This window comes from Phalangium opilio, unplaced genomic scaffold (genome assembly GCF_054372755.1).
Source record: "Phalangium opilio isolate 3A_F unplaced genomic scaffold, DU_Popi_V2 ptg000003l_1, whole genome shotgun sequence".
Taxonomy (NCBI): Eukaryota; Metazoa; Arthropoda; class Arachnida; order Opiliones; family Phalangiidae; genus Phalangium; species Phalangium opilio.
Window position 1 is genome coordinate 8,254,943 of NW_028324145.1, and position 15,451 is coordinate 8,270,393.

Below are 15,451 nucleotides of genomic sequence, written 5' to 3' on the forward strand. Positions count from 1 at the left end.
AACTTTGCAATTATGAATTTAAACGTTAATTTTCAACAAAATAAGTGTGTCAAGAATAGTCCCTCTATGTTCTACCTTTAACAGTGCTAAAATGGTTACCTGGAACCCCCACCATGTGACTAAAAATGGGTGAGTCCATGTTTAATTTACAATTTAAAACGCAATATAATAGGCTTATGTATTATTGGCGCTCCACGCCCGCCATTTTGTTATTTATTAAGCCTAATTTACTGGTTCTGGTCAAAGGTCAAGTAACCAAGGCTTAAATTGGCCTAAAATAATGGTCAAATCGAAATATCAAAGGTATTTGTACGCAACAAAACCCCACAACTTCACTTTTAAAATATATGAAAGTGTGTTTAGGCTTAGGAAAACTTTTAAATATGAACTCGGCACTCTATAATATCTTCTCGTAGAAACTGATTCAAACAAAGGCATTATATTGCCATTCGTCTATAAATTTGGGTTCTGGGGAAACAGGTGTTTGTTTCTAAATGAACATCCGATTGTAACAAGCGTCTAAGAGTTGTTTAGAGTTTGTAAGCATACATTTTAGACCAAGATCAATCGCGAAATGTTTTAGGTTTGAATTTTGCCCCAATTTGGGAACAATAAAACCCCATAAATTATTAAAATAAGCAAAATACGCGTTCTTACGCGCCGGTTTTCGCGAAGTTGGTGGCGCTACCAACCAACTAGAGAGAATTCCGCGGACTTTAAAAGGCCGCGACATGGAAGTCCTTCATTCTTCCTCCGTGAGTGGTCATAACGGACAACAGGTGGGAAACCTCGATCCCTGAAAATCTGCTCCTTGAAGTCTTCTCATAGATAGCAAAGTGATTGTACCAAATTAAAAATAAACCGTCTCGGTAATTAAATTGAAGATCTGTGAAAACGTTAACGCTGATCCTGAAATAAGCAGTGAAGAAACGAAATGTAAGTTGAAAATCTTTAATTTCTTACATATTGATTAGGAATATTAGGTTAATTTAACCCTTTAGTAACTTGAATAAACATGAAGAATAGTTAAAATTAATCTGAGAGTACTTATAAAAAAACCCGCAATATTTCACGGTTAAAATTCTAATTTTAACAATTCGGTGTTTACACCAAATGCATATGGTATGTTACATCCGCAAACAAAACTTCGGAATTTCGTTTTCGTTTGCGATGTATAGTTGTTTATTTGGTTTCCCAAAATCGTTTCTCGCAAATCACCTCGGAATCGAGTTGTTTATTTGTTCTGTCAGTTTTGCCAAAGTATATGAATCTTTTAAAAATACTGGCAACCATGGTCCGTTCCCTTGACTTAAAGTTGACTCAGACAATGTCATTCTGGTCTTCGTTTTGTTGGACTTGCCCCGCGGAGTTGGGAACGAAACGACAAAGGCAATATTTGATTAATTCCACCCATTTCGAGTAAAAGGTAGTTCGACTATAAACTTTTGAAAAAAAAAGGTGGAATCGAAATAAGGATGACCCTATAAAAGTTTAAAATTCAAATTTCATCTGGAGAGAGAAACGCGCTGTATTTCCCAATGGAACCCAACCTAAATATATTCCATCTTTTAAACCACGTTGAATCGAAGAACAAGAAATGGGTAGAGTCAAGTGTAAGGGAACTGTTTAATCTGAGAGAGAGATTTTTGCCCTTGTTTTTTTTTTCTTGGAGGAAATAAAATGTTGTGTACTGTATACCTTTGTTATCAAAAGCAACGCTTAACCTTTTCTCAAACGTAACTTCCTCTTGTTATAGATTGCATTTATAGTTTATTACTAGAAGTAAAGTAGTTTTTATGCTGAGTGCTCGGTTATAGGAGAATCGTGAAGCGGTTTCGTTGGGTTGTAAATAGGTTTCGTTAGTTTGAAAACGGGTTTAGTAAGTTGGGTTGTAAATAGGTTTCGTTAGTTTGAAAACGGGTTTAGTAAGTTGGGTTGTAAATAGGTTTCGTTAGTTTGAAAACGGGTTTAGTAAGTTGGGTTGTAAATAGGTTTCGTTGGGTTGTAGACTTGTTTCGTCGGGTTGTAGAGCGGGTTTCGTCGGGTTGTAGAGCGGGTTTCGTCGGGTTGTAGAGCGGGTTTCGTCGGGTTGTAGAGCGGGTGTCGTCGGGTTGTAGAGCGGGTGTCGTCGGGTTGTAGAGCGGGTTTCGTCGGGTTGTAGAGCGGGTTTCGTCGGGTTGTAGAGCGGGTTTCGTCGGGTTGTAGAGCGGGTTTCGTCGGGTTGTAGAGCGGGTTTCGTCGGGTTGTAGAGCGGGTTTCGTCGGGTTGTAGAGCGGGTTTCGTCGGGTTGTAGAGCGGGTTTCGTCGGGTTGTAGAGCGGGTTTCGTCGGGTTGTAGAGCGGGTTTCGTCGGGTTGTAGAGCGGGTTTCGTCGGGTTGTAGAGCGGGTTTCGTTGCTTTTTAAAGAGGTTTCGTCAGTGTGTAAACAGGTTTTCGTTACTTTGCAAATAGGTTTCGTCAGTGTATAAACGGGTTTCCGTTACCTTGCAAATAGGTTTCGTTAGTTTTTATGGAATTTCGATTTCGAAACTAATTTCATCTGTCATAGAGTGAAATCTTTTACATTATGTTATGAGCTGATACCTGTTAAAATGATTGAGTTAAAAGGAAGAAGAAAAAAAAAACCATTTTCCAGATAGCAATGGTCCAGGATAAAATGAAAAGATGAAACTATATCCATTTTGATCCCTCATCCCTCTTGGCTATTGTCTTATTTGTAAGATGAAAATGATGCATCTTGGGAATAAACGATAAAAGAGAGAGATGCCGAGAGACCATCTGCTTTTACAACCTTGCTTTCTCTCTGTTTTCTCTATTTTTAAGAACCGAGTGAGATTAAAAACGAAAGAAATATTGCGGGTTTTTTATTACGCGTCTATTATTTACACCTTTTTGTTGTTTCGGGCCAAAACTAAGCCCAAAGTACACATCTGTAAAGTGTGTTTCTGCTATAGAAACCCACTATCTTGAGTTCCTGGAATATTAAGGGATAGAAATTGTTTACTACATCCTTTTAGTAAACAGCCTTGGGCATGAGTACATCTCATTACGCTAATTTGATGTACTTACGCTTAGAGATAATTGAATTCGTGATTTTTTTTTTTTTTTTAAGACTAATCTAGATAAATTTTATTTGCAGATATCGTATTACAAATATTTAAATAATTATCAAACCAAAAAAATATATATTCGAACAAAAATGGTGAACCGTCTAATTTGCCTAACTTTCTTGAGCATAATCTTGCTTTTTGCCAATCCGTTACCAGTCTTATCGGCTTCGGTCAAGACTTGTATTATGTAAGTAGTTAGTAGTATCAACATAAGTTCGTAAGATATGTTCCATAAGTTTGTCATTGGTTACAAACTGGAGCTTGTAATTTTGAAGTGAATGAGGTGGGTCATAGATTCGAGGTAAAGCGACGCCTGATGAGGCGCTGTTAAAGGCTTAGTACAAACTAAATAGGACCTAGATGGAAGTCCTGCAAAATTAACCGAGTGTAGGACTTCGTTCTGCTCGAAATAGCTCTCAGTAAGTCTCTTGATAGCATTACGAAGTATAGGTAGTGTCCTTATACTTATGGAACATATCTTATAAACTTGGTATCATTTATAAACAAACAACGCTTAAATCTATGTTGGGCAGCGAAAATATATTACTATTACTAGATAGATCGAGATTTTGAAGTGTTTATGTTAATAGTACGTAATTAAAAGTCACCCCCCCCCCTCGATCAAGGTAGTGAATTTATCTAGTCAGATGACCCTGTCAAGAGAGTTTTAAAGGTCTTTATAAAATATTTGACGTTAAGATTAAATTCTAGAGGATCTACTCTATCCTAACCCACGCCTCATGGTCCCCAAAAAAAATGAAAGTATTTTAAAGTCTTTTTTACGACGTTAAAATTGTTAAACGGTATATTAACGTTTTTCGAGTGGGTTTAGAGGGGCTTTTTTTAATTTATGGTATAATTGAAGGGTCGGATACTTGCTTAGTTTTAGGGGAATAGTTCGCCATTATAGGGTGTTCCAAAAAGGGTAATAATAGGACAGTGGAATGGTTTTATGGGAAATCAATCTTAAGTCGAAAATGTAACTTCTGTGACATTATGATTGACCCCTTAATTAACATCAACATCAGCATTGTATTTCAATTTCTCACTTATTAAATTTAAGGGGTCATCCTTTAAATACTTTAAAATCGTAACTTTTTTGGGGTGACCCCCTTGGGGCAAGCAAAATCGGTCATAGAAGTTATACATTTTCGACTCAATAGATAACTCAAGAACATCGCACTGTACTTCGGTCTTCTTATATACCACCCTTTTTTTTCGAACACTCTGGTCATACCAAGTCTCTAAGAGAGTATATCTCTAGAAAAGGCGTACGTAAAAAAATGTGATGATGAAATTACCATCTTCCGTTTAGTTATGTCTCTTTGACGCCTTTTCCGCTTACGAGCTAGCTAGCGTCCCTCCTTCACCCTTTTCTCTTAACTTTTATGAAAATAGTAGGTGAATTATATAAGCTTACGAAGTTAAGGGAAGGTTTCCAACAGCTTAAAAGTAGTTGAGGGTTTGAGCCTCATTGTAATTAAGTTTATGGAAAAGCCGTAACCATGGTTACTTTATCCCTTCAAAATCTGCTTCATTTTGAAGAGCGGATGATGAGGAATAACGTTTCGCATCTCCATACGTACATACCTCTTCTCGCTTTAGCCCATCATAAGATGTGTTCTATAAGTTTGTCACTGGTTACAAACTGGAGCTTGGCATGAAGTGAGGGAGCTCAGAGATTCGAGCTAAAGCGAAGACGCCTGGTGAGGCGGCGCTGTCAAAGGCTTGGTAATGCAGACTAAATAGGAAGATGGACCATGCATTGTAAAGGGACCCACCTGTAAACAAGGCACAGGCTTAGTGTGGAAATCCCTTCATAGATAAAGCTTAGATTAGACAGATTAGAAATTGACCACTGAGTGTAGGACTTCAATTCTCGATTCTCGTTCTAGATAGAACTAGCTCGAGCTGTAAGTCTCTAGTGTTACGAAGTATAGGTAGTGTTATACTTATGGAACATGTCTTATAAACTTATGTTCCATTCACTCCCCTTCAGGCGATTATTAATTTTTCTTTTTTAAATTATGGTTGTCGCGAGTTGGTTTTAGCCTGGTCCCGCGCTAACCAACTTTAGAGTCCCGAAAACCATTGTTAACGCGACCTATTGACATAGAAAATTGGTATTGAAAATGCGTTGTTATAACCTTGTTTTGACATCTCGTCCTTCTATACACTCCTTGAGTTACCTCCTCGGTTTTTGATTGGATATTAATTAAGGCTTAAGCTAGCTCAGCGCGATTTAATTGCGACGAATTTTAATCTATACTACAACCGGGAATACATACAGACAATTGGAATTATTGCGTACCCATTTTTACTCAACGTATCTATCTGGGCGGATTTTTTGGGATGAGCTAGACTAAGCATTATGTATGACGAATTTTACCCTGGCAAATAATCCATCTCGCTGCCCGTAACACCTTGCGTTTGCTATACCAACCTATGAAATCGCACAAACGTCAGAATTGTGACGATAGTAAGTTCTGAAGCGCGGCGGCCCACAAACCCCGCTTTGAAACTGAAATTAACATGGAAGATATGGGGTCGCACAATGATTCCCGTTAGTTGTATGTATTCCCAACTAAGTCTATAGTTTTAGTAAAGTTTTACAGACTGATTAAACTAACCAATATTTGTGGGAAGGGTTAAAATTTTCAAGGATGCGGTTCTAATGTTTGTTTGTTAGGTCCTATTTTCTTTTGCTTGCTTGTTTGTTTGTCAGTTTATCAAACTATATAGTAGCGTTTGCAATATTTCAAATATGGGAGGGGAAATTAAAGTTCTGTAATTAACTAAAATATAATTTATATTCACAGAAATTGTGGGCAGTGTAAAAAAATGTTTGGAGATTACTTTCAAGGCAGGATGTGCGCCGAAGAATGTATCAAAACGGGCGGGTTACTGCTACCTGATTGCAACGAACCCGGGACTATTGTCCGATATTTGTCCAGAATCGCCTAGACCTAAATGATCACGTGTATACCTACCTACCCATACCCGCCCCCTATAGTTCCTAATTATATACAAGTTGGGAAAACCAAAATATTACCTCTCCGAGTCTAGAGGAGGACTACTTACAAACTTATTTACCCAGATATGGAAATGTTTCATTTTTTATGAACAAATACTGAAGTCAAAATTTATGAAATATTAAAGCAGTATACAAAGCATAGCAAATATACTGTAAATCGGACGACATTTTACATCCAATAAGGATATACTTGTACACATTAAAATCATCCGATGGGGGAAAAACGGGAAATGAAGAGATAAAACTTTGGAGGGATTACCTTTACGTGTTTGTAAAGGCCAAATTTTCTACTGCTCAACTGTATTATACAAAGCCATATTCACAACAGGGTTGCCATGTAAACACTATCCTCTCGTTTCACCTCAACGATTTTCTTAGTTTGTCAACATGACTGTTAACGTTACATAACACCAAAGCTAATTTGTGGCTACACACACTGAAGGTAAATGCGCACCATAAAAAGCATGAAAACACGAAGCTATAATCCGATTACGATCAGACCTTTCACTGGTCTGGGCTGCGTCCAGCAGAGCTCCCCAAAATGACAGCGGATTTTGGAAAACGTTTACCGGTGAGATCTGTCGTCATAGCTTTTCTCCGGTCATCGCTGTTTTAAAAATGACACTAGTGCACGCAGCACGCAATAAAGCGTGTAAGGTACCAAGGCTTAACAAAAATTGTATGATAACATTTTTAAAGAGATGGATAACAACAACTTTTATAATTAAAATTAGAAACTAACATGTCTCTTAAAATTCTCGCGTGATCAACTGGTTTCACGCCAATCAAATAGCTATAGTCCCGTCAGAATCAGCAAGAGCTATTTGTATTAATTCCTCCATGCTTTTTTCGCCAAGCTGAGAACTACGCGTTTTACGTCACGTTATCCAAAAACCCGATTATTTTCCTTGAAGTACGCGCCGGCTCAGCGCTGAGCACCGTGACGTCAAAATTCAATAACAAACTCCCGTTCTGTAGGACACTGCTAACAGCGCTGAGCTCTGCCGAACGCGGCCCAGATTTCCACCATGATTATAAAGTCTAAGCCTAATTATTCAAAAGTGTATTTAACTTTCGGCTCACTCTGAACCGTTAATGTCTCTGTATTACAGAAACGAAAACCAAACCCAAGCGTTTACTTTTTGGTTCACTAGGCCTATTGACAAACAAAAATTCATTTGACCAATATAGTTGCGTTGTTCTTGAAATCACTTTAGAAAGAATTGTGCTATAAACAGATGTAGTATAGCTTAAGTAATATATAAACATCGATTTCAAATAATAATAATTAAAAATATTCTTGGAATATCAAAATGAAACAGAGCTTTATAGCTACAAAATCACTAAAAGCATCGAAATTACGAAAAATATTTCCAAATATTAATTATACATTATGAGAAAACCAAATTTTAAGGTTTTGTAGGATTTCTTTCCACAAAACAAAGCGAACTGCTAACGCGGTGCACTAACGGACGGACACACACAGACTAAAACATAGGCTGCTTTTTAACTCTTTCCGTTTTAATTTTGAGTTGAGAAACTAGATTATCTTAAATATTAAAATAAATATAATTAATATTAAATATTTTCTTCGTTAGTTGTTCGCCTTATTGAGCGTTACATCGCGTTTATAAAGAACAATTAGACATTCTTGAGAGACTTGACTAATATTGGCGTTTGAAATGAAGCATACTCCGGTTGCATTACCTTATTCAAATAGGTAGTATATAAGGCTGTCGAACTACAGCTAAAAGCAAGAACAACCGCAATTGCGAAAACCTTCGGTGGACGATCCCACCTTAGGGAGGCTAGACGTTTCTCGTAACCCTAGCTGATCGCCGCGAATGTCTTAAACCCAACGATGACGATGGAGTAGAAGCCAGGTGTACAGACTGGTGTCCAAGTGGAATGGACGAAGACCAGAAGATGGTGGTGATTAGAAGCCAGGTGTACAGACTGGTGTCCAAGTGGAATGGACGAAGACCAGAAGATGGTGGTGATTAGAAGCCAGGTGTACAGACTGGTGTCCAAGTGGAATGGACGAAGACCAGAAGATGGTGGTGATTAGAAGCCAGTATGTACAGACTGGTGTCCATGTGAGATGGACAGAAACAAAGACCAGAAGATGGTGGTGTTAGAAGCCAGTAAGTACAGACTGGTGTCTATGTGGGATAGACAAAAACAACGCCCAGAAGGTGGTGGTGTTAGAAGCCAATGAATACAGATTGGTGTTCATGTGGAATGGATAATTGACTAGTCAGATGAAGTAATAGTGGCCAGTTGAATTGTGGATAGCCTCAAGTTTTGAATTTTCCGGGAACTGTGAATGCGGTCCGGAAATAGCGAACACATTTGCTTCGATTCGGAAACTGCGAACACGGTCCCCTGGGGTGAAAGTCAATAACAACAGCCTGACACACACACACACACACACACACACAGACATGCCTGTCGATTTTAGAACCTCTCCGTGACATACGTCACTCGGAGAGGTAAAAAGTAAAAATTATGTTTTAATTCTAAAATTAATCCCACCGACGCCGCTTTTATTGTTAAAATTATTTATAAATATTTTTTTTCTGCTGTGATCTCATTGTTTTCTCTTCTCCTAATCTGATGTATTTTTCTTATAAATTTGTCTTAACGACATCAAAGGATATATAAAATAAAGATAATTATTTGATTTTACAAAACCCAACAGTATTATTTTAAGTAAGTATTGTTTTCACGGGGGGGGGGCTTACAGGTGTTTTGTCTTTTGAGATATAATTTCCGCTTAAGGGGGGTGGGAAGAAAAAAAATTCAATTATGTATCCCAGGTAACCGGGGAAGATATATATATGTATTGGGAAGCTGTTATCAAAGTCAGCAATTTCCTTTTAACAGAGAAGTTTTTAAAAGAGAGTGAGTGAGTAAAGTCCATCAGAATATAAAATTGATGTCGAAATTGGGTCCGGAATAAATTGACTTGGTCTATTTCAAGTATACCGTTCTCTATCTCTCTCTCGTGCCTTTTACGTTTTCAAAATATGGGTTTTAGCATAAGTTAATAAGATATGTTACATCCATAAGGATGACACTATCTATAGAGAGCTTTCAGTTGGAGGTGGAGCTGAGTCTCGTGACATAATTTACGCTGCCATACTGGTGGGTTTAAAGCAAGAATGAAGCTGAGACCACCCACCCAATATGGCTACCAGAACAGCGGTAAGACATGGGAGGGTGTGACGTACTACTATCCCATCTGTAAGCTCTCTATACTTCGTAATGTTAGAAACTTACAGCTCGAGCTAGTTCTAGGAACGACAAGAGAGAATTGAAGTCCTACACTCGGTGGTTAATTTTGCAGGACTTCCATCTTCCTATTTAGTCTGCATTACTAAGCCTTTGACATGCAGCGCCTCATGCACCAGGCGTCGCTTTACAGGAATCTATGACCTACTTCAGTCACTTTGTGACAAGCTCCAGTTTGTAACCAGTGGCAAACTTATGATGAACATATCTTATTAACTTATGGTTTTAGGCCTAAGTCTATTTCATCTCTCTATAGAATTGAAAATTTTTATCAAATCAATATACGCTTAACCTTTTACCTTTTTGGAATAAATAGCTGGAAGCGGAAATAACTTGTAAATATGATTGCTTCATCATATATGGACATGATCTAAAGCGAGGAACACACATGCGTAAAAGTTCGACATAAACGTAAACTGAAACGTAAACGTACAAAAACCTTCGACGTAAACGTACTAGAAAAGAGAGTTGAAATTGTCTCAACTTTTTCCGTCGTAAAACATTTTACGCTAAGCTCCAGCCAGTCAGATGCTCGTATCCGTACGAGGTTTTGGGCAAAAATGGCAGAGAAAAAAAAGCAGATCGTAGAAGAGCACTGATTTGGGGCAATTTTAGGGAAGGTTAGAAGCTTTCCATATCTTTTTGACAAGTTTTTTTTTATTTTAATGTGACGGTTTTCGAACAAACTATTTGGCAAACCATTAGGACACGGTACAGTTTATTAGGTTCGTAGCATTGATTTCAACCCTAAGCCTCGGTCTCCTCTATGAGCATATAATCCTTTTTAACCGAAGGAGACTTATCATAGATGTCACTGTTTTCGAATTTCAACACCGCAAATTAAGTTTTTACGTGTTCAAGTGCGATTCAGATCCAGAAACGTAAACGTAAACGGAATAGAAAATAGTTTACGGTTACGAGTTTTTAGTTCGATTCCGTGAAATATTTACGCATGTGTGTTCCTCGCTTAAGGGTGTTTTCCAAAAAAGGGGGTGATAGGACCGCACTGACGTACAGTGGAACGATTTTGAGTGGAAAATGTAATGGCACAAGGGTTACAGAAACTGAAGTTTTTTTTTCTTATTCTGCAAGATTTTTAGCCTAGAAGTTATTGAAATATGGAAAGGTTGTTATATTTTTTGTTATATGGAGGTGATCACGTGCGGGATAAGGTGTTGGTATAAGATTTATCAAACAGATGTACGTGAAATATCCCTGAAAAATGGATGGATTTTATACTTATAAGTCCAATGTTTGATCCTCCCGTCATCTTTTTGTCGTTGTTGTTACGATTCGTAGCTGATTCAGAGCCAACATAGGGAAAGATGGGAGGTTATACCAGAAGTATATAATACTTCTCTTCGAGAGAAGTGTACCCACCACAAAGCGGGGGGGGTAATTGTAACATGATGCTTCCCAACATCATTTTATATTTGGAGCATGCAAGGTTACTAAACCGAATCATGCACATACGCGATCTAAATAGTTCCCTCATCACATAACTCTATTAGCGCTTAAGTATTTGCTTGTGGATTTTTGTCCCACGTCAAAACAATCAAGGTTTGTTAGTTGATTGCTGAGGATTTAGTAGTACTAAACGGTTATAGAATTCACCATAACACGGTGCGATGGATGCCTATCTGAAGTTTGATGAGCGGAAGAGCAAACAAAAAGGGCTCCTTCGCCTGGGAAGAATCACGTTACATAACTAAATATTAAGACTCGGATACAGAGTGTCATCCTTCTTCTATTATCCCCTTCTGCTTATACGTATATTTTTTTCTTATGCACCTTGATGTTCTCTATATTGGATCTAAGTCAGTGAACAGAGTCAAGGATCTCGTTTGAAACAAAGTGCCAAGCGATTTACGCCTTAGCCTTTTTTCAGTTTTTACGTTAGAAACAGAGGACAGAAAAAGCAAAAATCGGGTTTAAGACTCTTTTTACCAAAACTCGTAGTTTTTGATCCCCAGAAACCAAAAGTTAATCCTTTCAGATAAGTCCCTCGTAAAGTTTTTTCCTTCCTCACACCCAAAAACAAACTAAGGTTAGAATTAGGTTTCGCCTGTCCTAGTTGGGTTAGTGTGTGTAAGACTTGACTGACTGTGTAGGAGAAATAAGCAATAACAAGGCTTGTGATTTTATCAACTTTTTTTGTTCAGTGTTTTTATAACTAAATCCTCGTAGACTCTGACTTACTTAAGATAGATTTTGCTGGTAAAATCAAAAGGTTGCAGTGTAGTGTTTTTGATAAGGGATGAATTTTAATAATGAGGAGGTTTGTTTCTTAATGACGTTCGATACTCTCGCTCTATATACAGGGTGTTTATTGATAAATCTGTCATAAATTAAGGGGGATATTCTTTGGGAAATCGATTTTGTGTCGAAAGTAACTTCTATCTCCATTTTGTCGCAAGGTACACTGTTTTCGAGTTGTGATTTGATGGAGTGTTTTAGGGATGATCCCTTAATTAAATTAGCATTTAATCATTGTCTTAATTAAATTTAAGGGGTCATCCATAAAATACTCCAATCCAATCTTAACTCGAAAACAGTGTCCCTTGAGACAAAATGGAGATAGAAGTGACATTTTCGACTCAAAATCGATTTCTCAATGAACATCCCCATTAATTTATGGCAAACTTATCAGAAACACCCTGTATATTAGAGTTTCGTATTTGTATTATTGACTATGGAGATCAAAGTGGTGTATTGTATAAGCAAGAGTTTGATGTATCTGCGGCGACATTATATGTTTTAATTGAATGAGTTTCGAAGCTCGGTTTTCGACTATATATTTTCGAGGAGTCTTAGATAGCCAATCAAATATTATGTATAGTTCCATTACAGCTACGCTTCTTCACTTAATGCAGGTTAGTTTTTAAAATTTTGACCTTTGACCTACTGTCAATTTCAATTATTAACCGTTGACTGCGCATCCTTTTAGTTTTAAAAGTTGGGAATATGTATGTCAACCACTCCCGAAAACTCAATTAATGTTGCTAATTAGCTATCTTTCTTTTTGCAAATATATCGTCGAATGAAAACTTATTTACTTAAATAGGAAACTTTTCTATTACATGATGGAGATTGACAAAATTGCTAGGATAACTGTAGTACCAATAAATAAACGTGCTCGCTTCAGGGGTCTGCCAGTAATTTGTTATTAAAGCATCTCCTGTAGTAAATGATAATTACTGAATCCAACAAAATGCAATGCTACAATCTTTTCAGTCTGTTTAGATAGCTGAGCAACGCTTGTTCGCACACTATCGTAGTCCTAGCAATTCTCTTTTTAGAGCTAAGGAGTTTGCTGGAAAAGTTGGCTTCTGGGAAATGGATAAAAAACATAAAAATATGAGTCTGTTTTGGATCAGTTTTGTTGCTGAAATATCTTTATTTTATTCTGATATAAATAATATACAATTTTAGATATTGTTTTCTGGGATCTCAACTCCTTTGAGATTGGTATGCAGGAGGGACGGGTGGGGGGATTGTGGAGGATGGGGAGGACGTATGTTATTGGGATATGTATTCCATCGTGTGATATTACATCTGTGTCTATAGGGACAGGGTATTTATTTTGAAAGTAACGTAACCCAGACTTTTATTCAACCTTGAAAACAATTTAGTTTAGTCCATCGAACTCGGCCGGCGAAACAAGCGAAGCCTGGCACTCTTATTCCAATTTGTTTAGAAAAGGAGCGACGGATTCGAGGTCGTTACAATCGGGGGTCAAATGACCTTCGTATTGGACGCAGGCGTCGGCGCATTTTTGACCCTCGAAAAAGGCGCCAAAGGTTCTCTTGCATTGGGCGCAATTCTTGATGCATATACCAACGGCCGCTGAACCTTCGGACTCTTTGCATTGATTGCTCAGTAGGAAGAGCATTCCCAAGAGGATGAAAGCGCGCAATTTTGCAGCCTGTTTGTTGGGAGAAACGGAATGGTTTTTTTAAGTAAAGACCTTATCGGTAGAAAGATCCCGCTAGATAAGGTAGTGACTTTGGGAAGGCTATCTTATGTGATAAAGGGATGCAATACTAGTATTTGAAGCGGATTATTAATGAAAAAGGTCGGTTTATAAACGAGCGGCCACCACAAATTTCCCCAACAACTTTAATTTCATTAATCTTTCATTTCATATCGCTATGTCAGAGCTAAGGAATTGTATTTTACTTTAGAGTGAAGTATGGAGAAGGAATTACGTTCAGCTGGGTTGTTTGTCCTTTTCCTTATAGTTTTCTAAATTTTTAAATAAGAAGCAATTTTGTCTTGTTCAAGTGGGTAGGATGTGATAAAATTTTAACTCGCGCTCTATTGATTATTAATTCGTTTTTATGAAATTTCAGTTCTAATAGATTAATTTTTAAAGTGTTAGACTAATAAGGGGATTTATGACTTTAGAGACATCGTATACGTGAAACATAAGTTTATAAGTGATATGTTCCATAAGTTATGACACTACCTATACGTTCGTAATGCTTATTAGAGACTTGCAGCTCGAGCTAGTTCAAGGGAGAATGACAAGTGAGAATTGAAGTACTACACTCTGTGGTTAATTTTGCAGGACTTCCATCTAGCTCCTATTTAGTTTGCAGTACTAAGCCTTTGGCATGCAGCGCCTCGTGCACCAGGCGTCGCTTTACCTCGAATCTATGACCTACGTCTATCACTTCATGACAAGCTCCAGTTTCTAAGTTACCAGTGACAAACTTATGGGACATATCTTATGAAGTTATGGTGAAATTAAGCTTCTATAGCGGTAATTATGGAAGAACGTGGTGCAATATTTTGACGAAGAAGTTGGTTAAATACTTCTCAAAGTTCAATTAGTCTGATTGGGACGGAGATCTTAAGAACTTTATTAAGTTAAAACGATGTATTTGTGGAATAGAGAGACAACTTTAAACTATGGTACTGCTATGACCCGTTTTTCCTGAACAGTATTTTTAGTCTCTTATCTTTTCGATTTCGAATCGGTTTCTTATAGACAAGTTCGTAGACCATTTCGGTATTTACTTACAGAGAAAGGAACACACAGGGCAGGGGCCAGTCCACCATAGGGGTATAGTCTCCCACGCGACAAGAATTGAAGAAGCCGAAATGGTCTATTGGGATGCTGTTTATCTTTAAAGGGGATATTTCACTAGAAAGAATGGATTTTTATTTACTCACCTTAAACATTTCGAAGTAAAGAGTTTTGTGTCGATTGAGTCTCCTTGAGGAATGATGTGTTCTTGTCCTGAGGATGGAATTTTGGTATTGAAGTCCCAATGGATAAGAGATTTCCATTTTATAGGATTTTATCGGACATAGTACGGGGGACTGGGGTAGAACCCCCGCGCAGAAATTCCACACTGATTTCATTGTAGCATCCTCTTTTTTATTATTACTTACTTACCCAACGGCACCCTAGTCAACCAACCACTTTGCCATTTTCCTATGGGCCCCCGTGTAGTTTTCATTTAGAAAATAGACTGTTTTGTTTCAAGTTGTCGTAAACTATGGTTTCCTTTGTGTTTTATACGCTTTGCGAATCTTACTAAAGGCTATAGTGTATTTGGTTCGAAGCTGGGTTGAAATGGTCTATGAGAAAAAGTATTTTCGCCTGAAAATCAAATTCATCCGCCCCGGGACGTGCTGAAAACAAAATCCCCTAAAATCTGATTAGCCTAATTACACTTTCGGACTAAAAGAGGTGTGTGTTTACGTGACAGAGAAACGTTTTTATTGACTTGAAATATAATTATTGTTTAATCTAAATATTTATTATACAACAAGTGTAAGAGGAAAATATCGGCTTTAAGGTTTGAAGTAGCTAAAGTCTGGTTGAGGTCTAATGAGGTTCAAAGGTTCTTTTACTGGTTGGTAGCGTTCCGGTGTATGTACCTTACGTAATGGTGGTTTGGATTTGATAACTTTCGATATTTCCTTCACAATGCGTTCCAGGTATTCCATGTCAAAATTTTTGGCGTATTGGGCATAAAATGAACGAATTTGGTCTATTTCTT

General features: G+C 37.6%; 3 protein-coding genes across 4 annotated transcripts in view; 2 read left to right on the forward strand and 1 right to left on the reverse strand.

The window, feature by feature from the left end:
* Nucleotides 1-15,451, forward strand: part of LOC149717566 (protein O-mannose kinase-like) — a 20,408-nt gene continuing 4,957 nt past the window's right edge. Inside the window, exon 1 of the mRNA XM_089840081.1 lies at nucleotides 1-129. The gene's annotated coding sequence lies outside the window, so the exon portion shown is untranslated. The remainder of the gene's footprint in view (nucleotides 130-15,451) is intronic.
* Nucleotides 147-6,135, forward strand: LOC149717567 (eclosion hormone-like). 2 transcript variants are annotated; one of them, XM_089840130.1, is made up of 3 exons: nucleotides 147-936; nucleotides 3,139-3,296; nucleotides 5,929-6,135. In XM_089840130.1, exons 2-3 carry the CDS (start codon nucleotides 3,199-3,201, stop codon nucleotides 6,071-6,073), a joined length of 243 nt encoding a protein of 80 aa, XP_089696256.1. In that variant the 5' UTR covers nucleotides 147-936; nucleotides 3,139-3,198; the 3' UTR covers nucleotides 6,074-6,135. The 2 variants fall into 2 exon arrangements, with proteins under 2 accessions (XP_089696256.1, XP_089696262.1); XM_089840136.1 differs by lacking the exon at nucleotides 147-936 and having other exon boundaries at nucleotides 3,073-3,296.
* Nucleotides 12,950-14,957, reverse strand: LOC149717568 (eclosion hormone-like). Its single transcript, XM_089840117.1, has 2 exons — nucleotides 14,616-14,957; nucleotides 12,950-13,362 (listed from the first exon to the last, which is right to left on the reverse strand). The coding sequence occupies exons 1-2, from the start codon at nucleotides 14,805-14,807 to the stop codon at nucleotides 13,117-13,119; spliced, it is 438 nt and encodes a 145-aa protein (XP_089696243.1). The 5' UTR covers nucleotides 14,808-14,957; the 3' UTR covers nucleotides 12,950-13,116.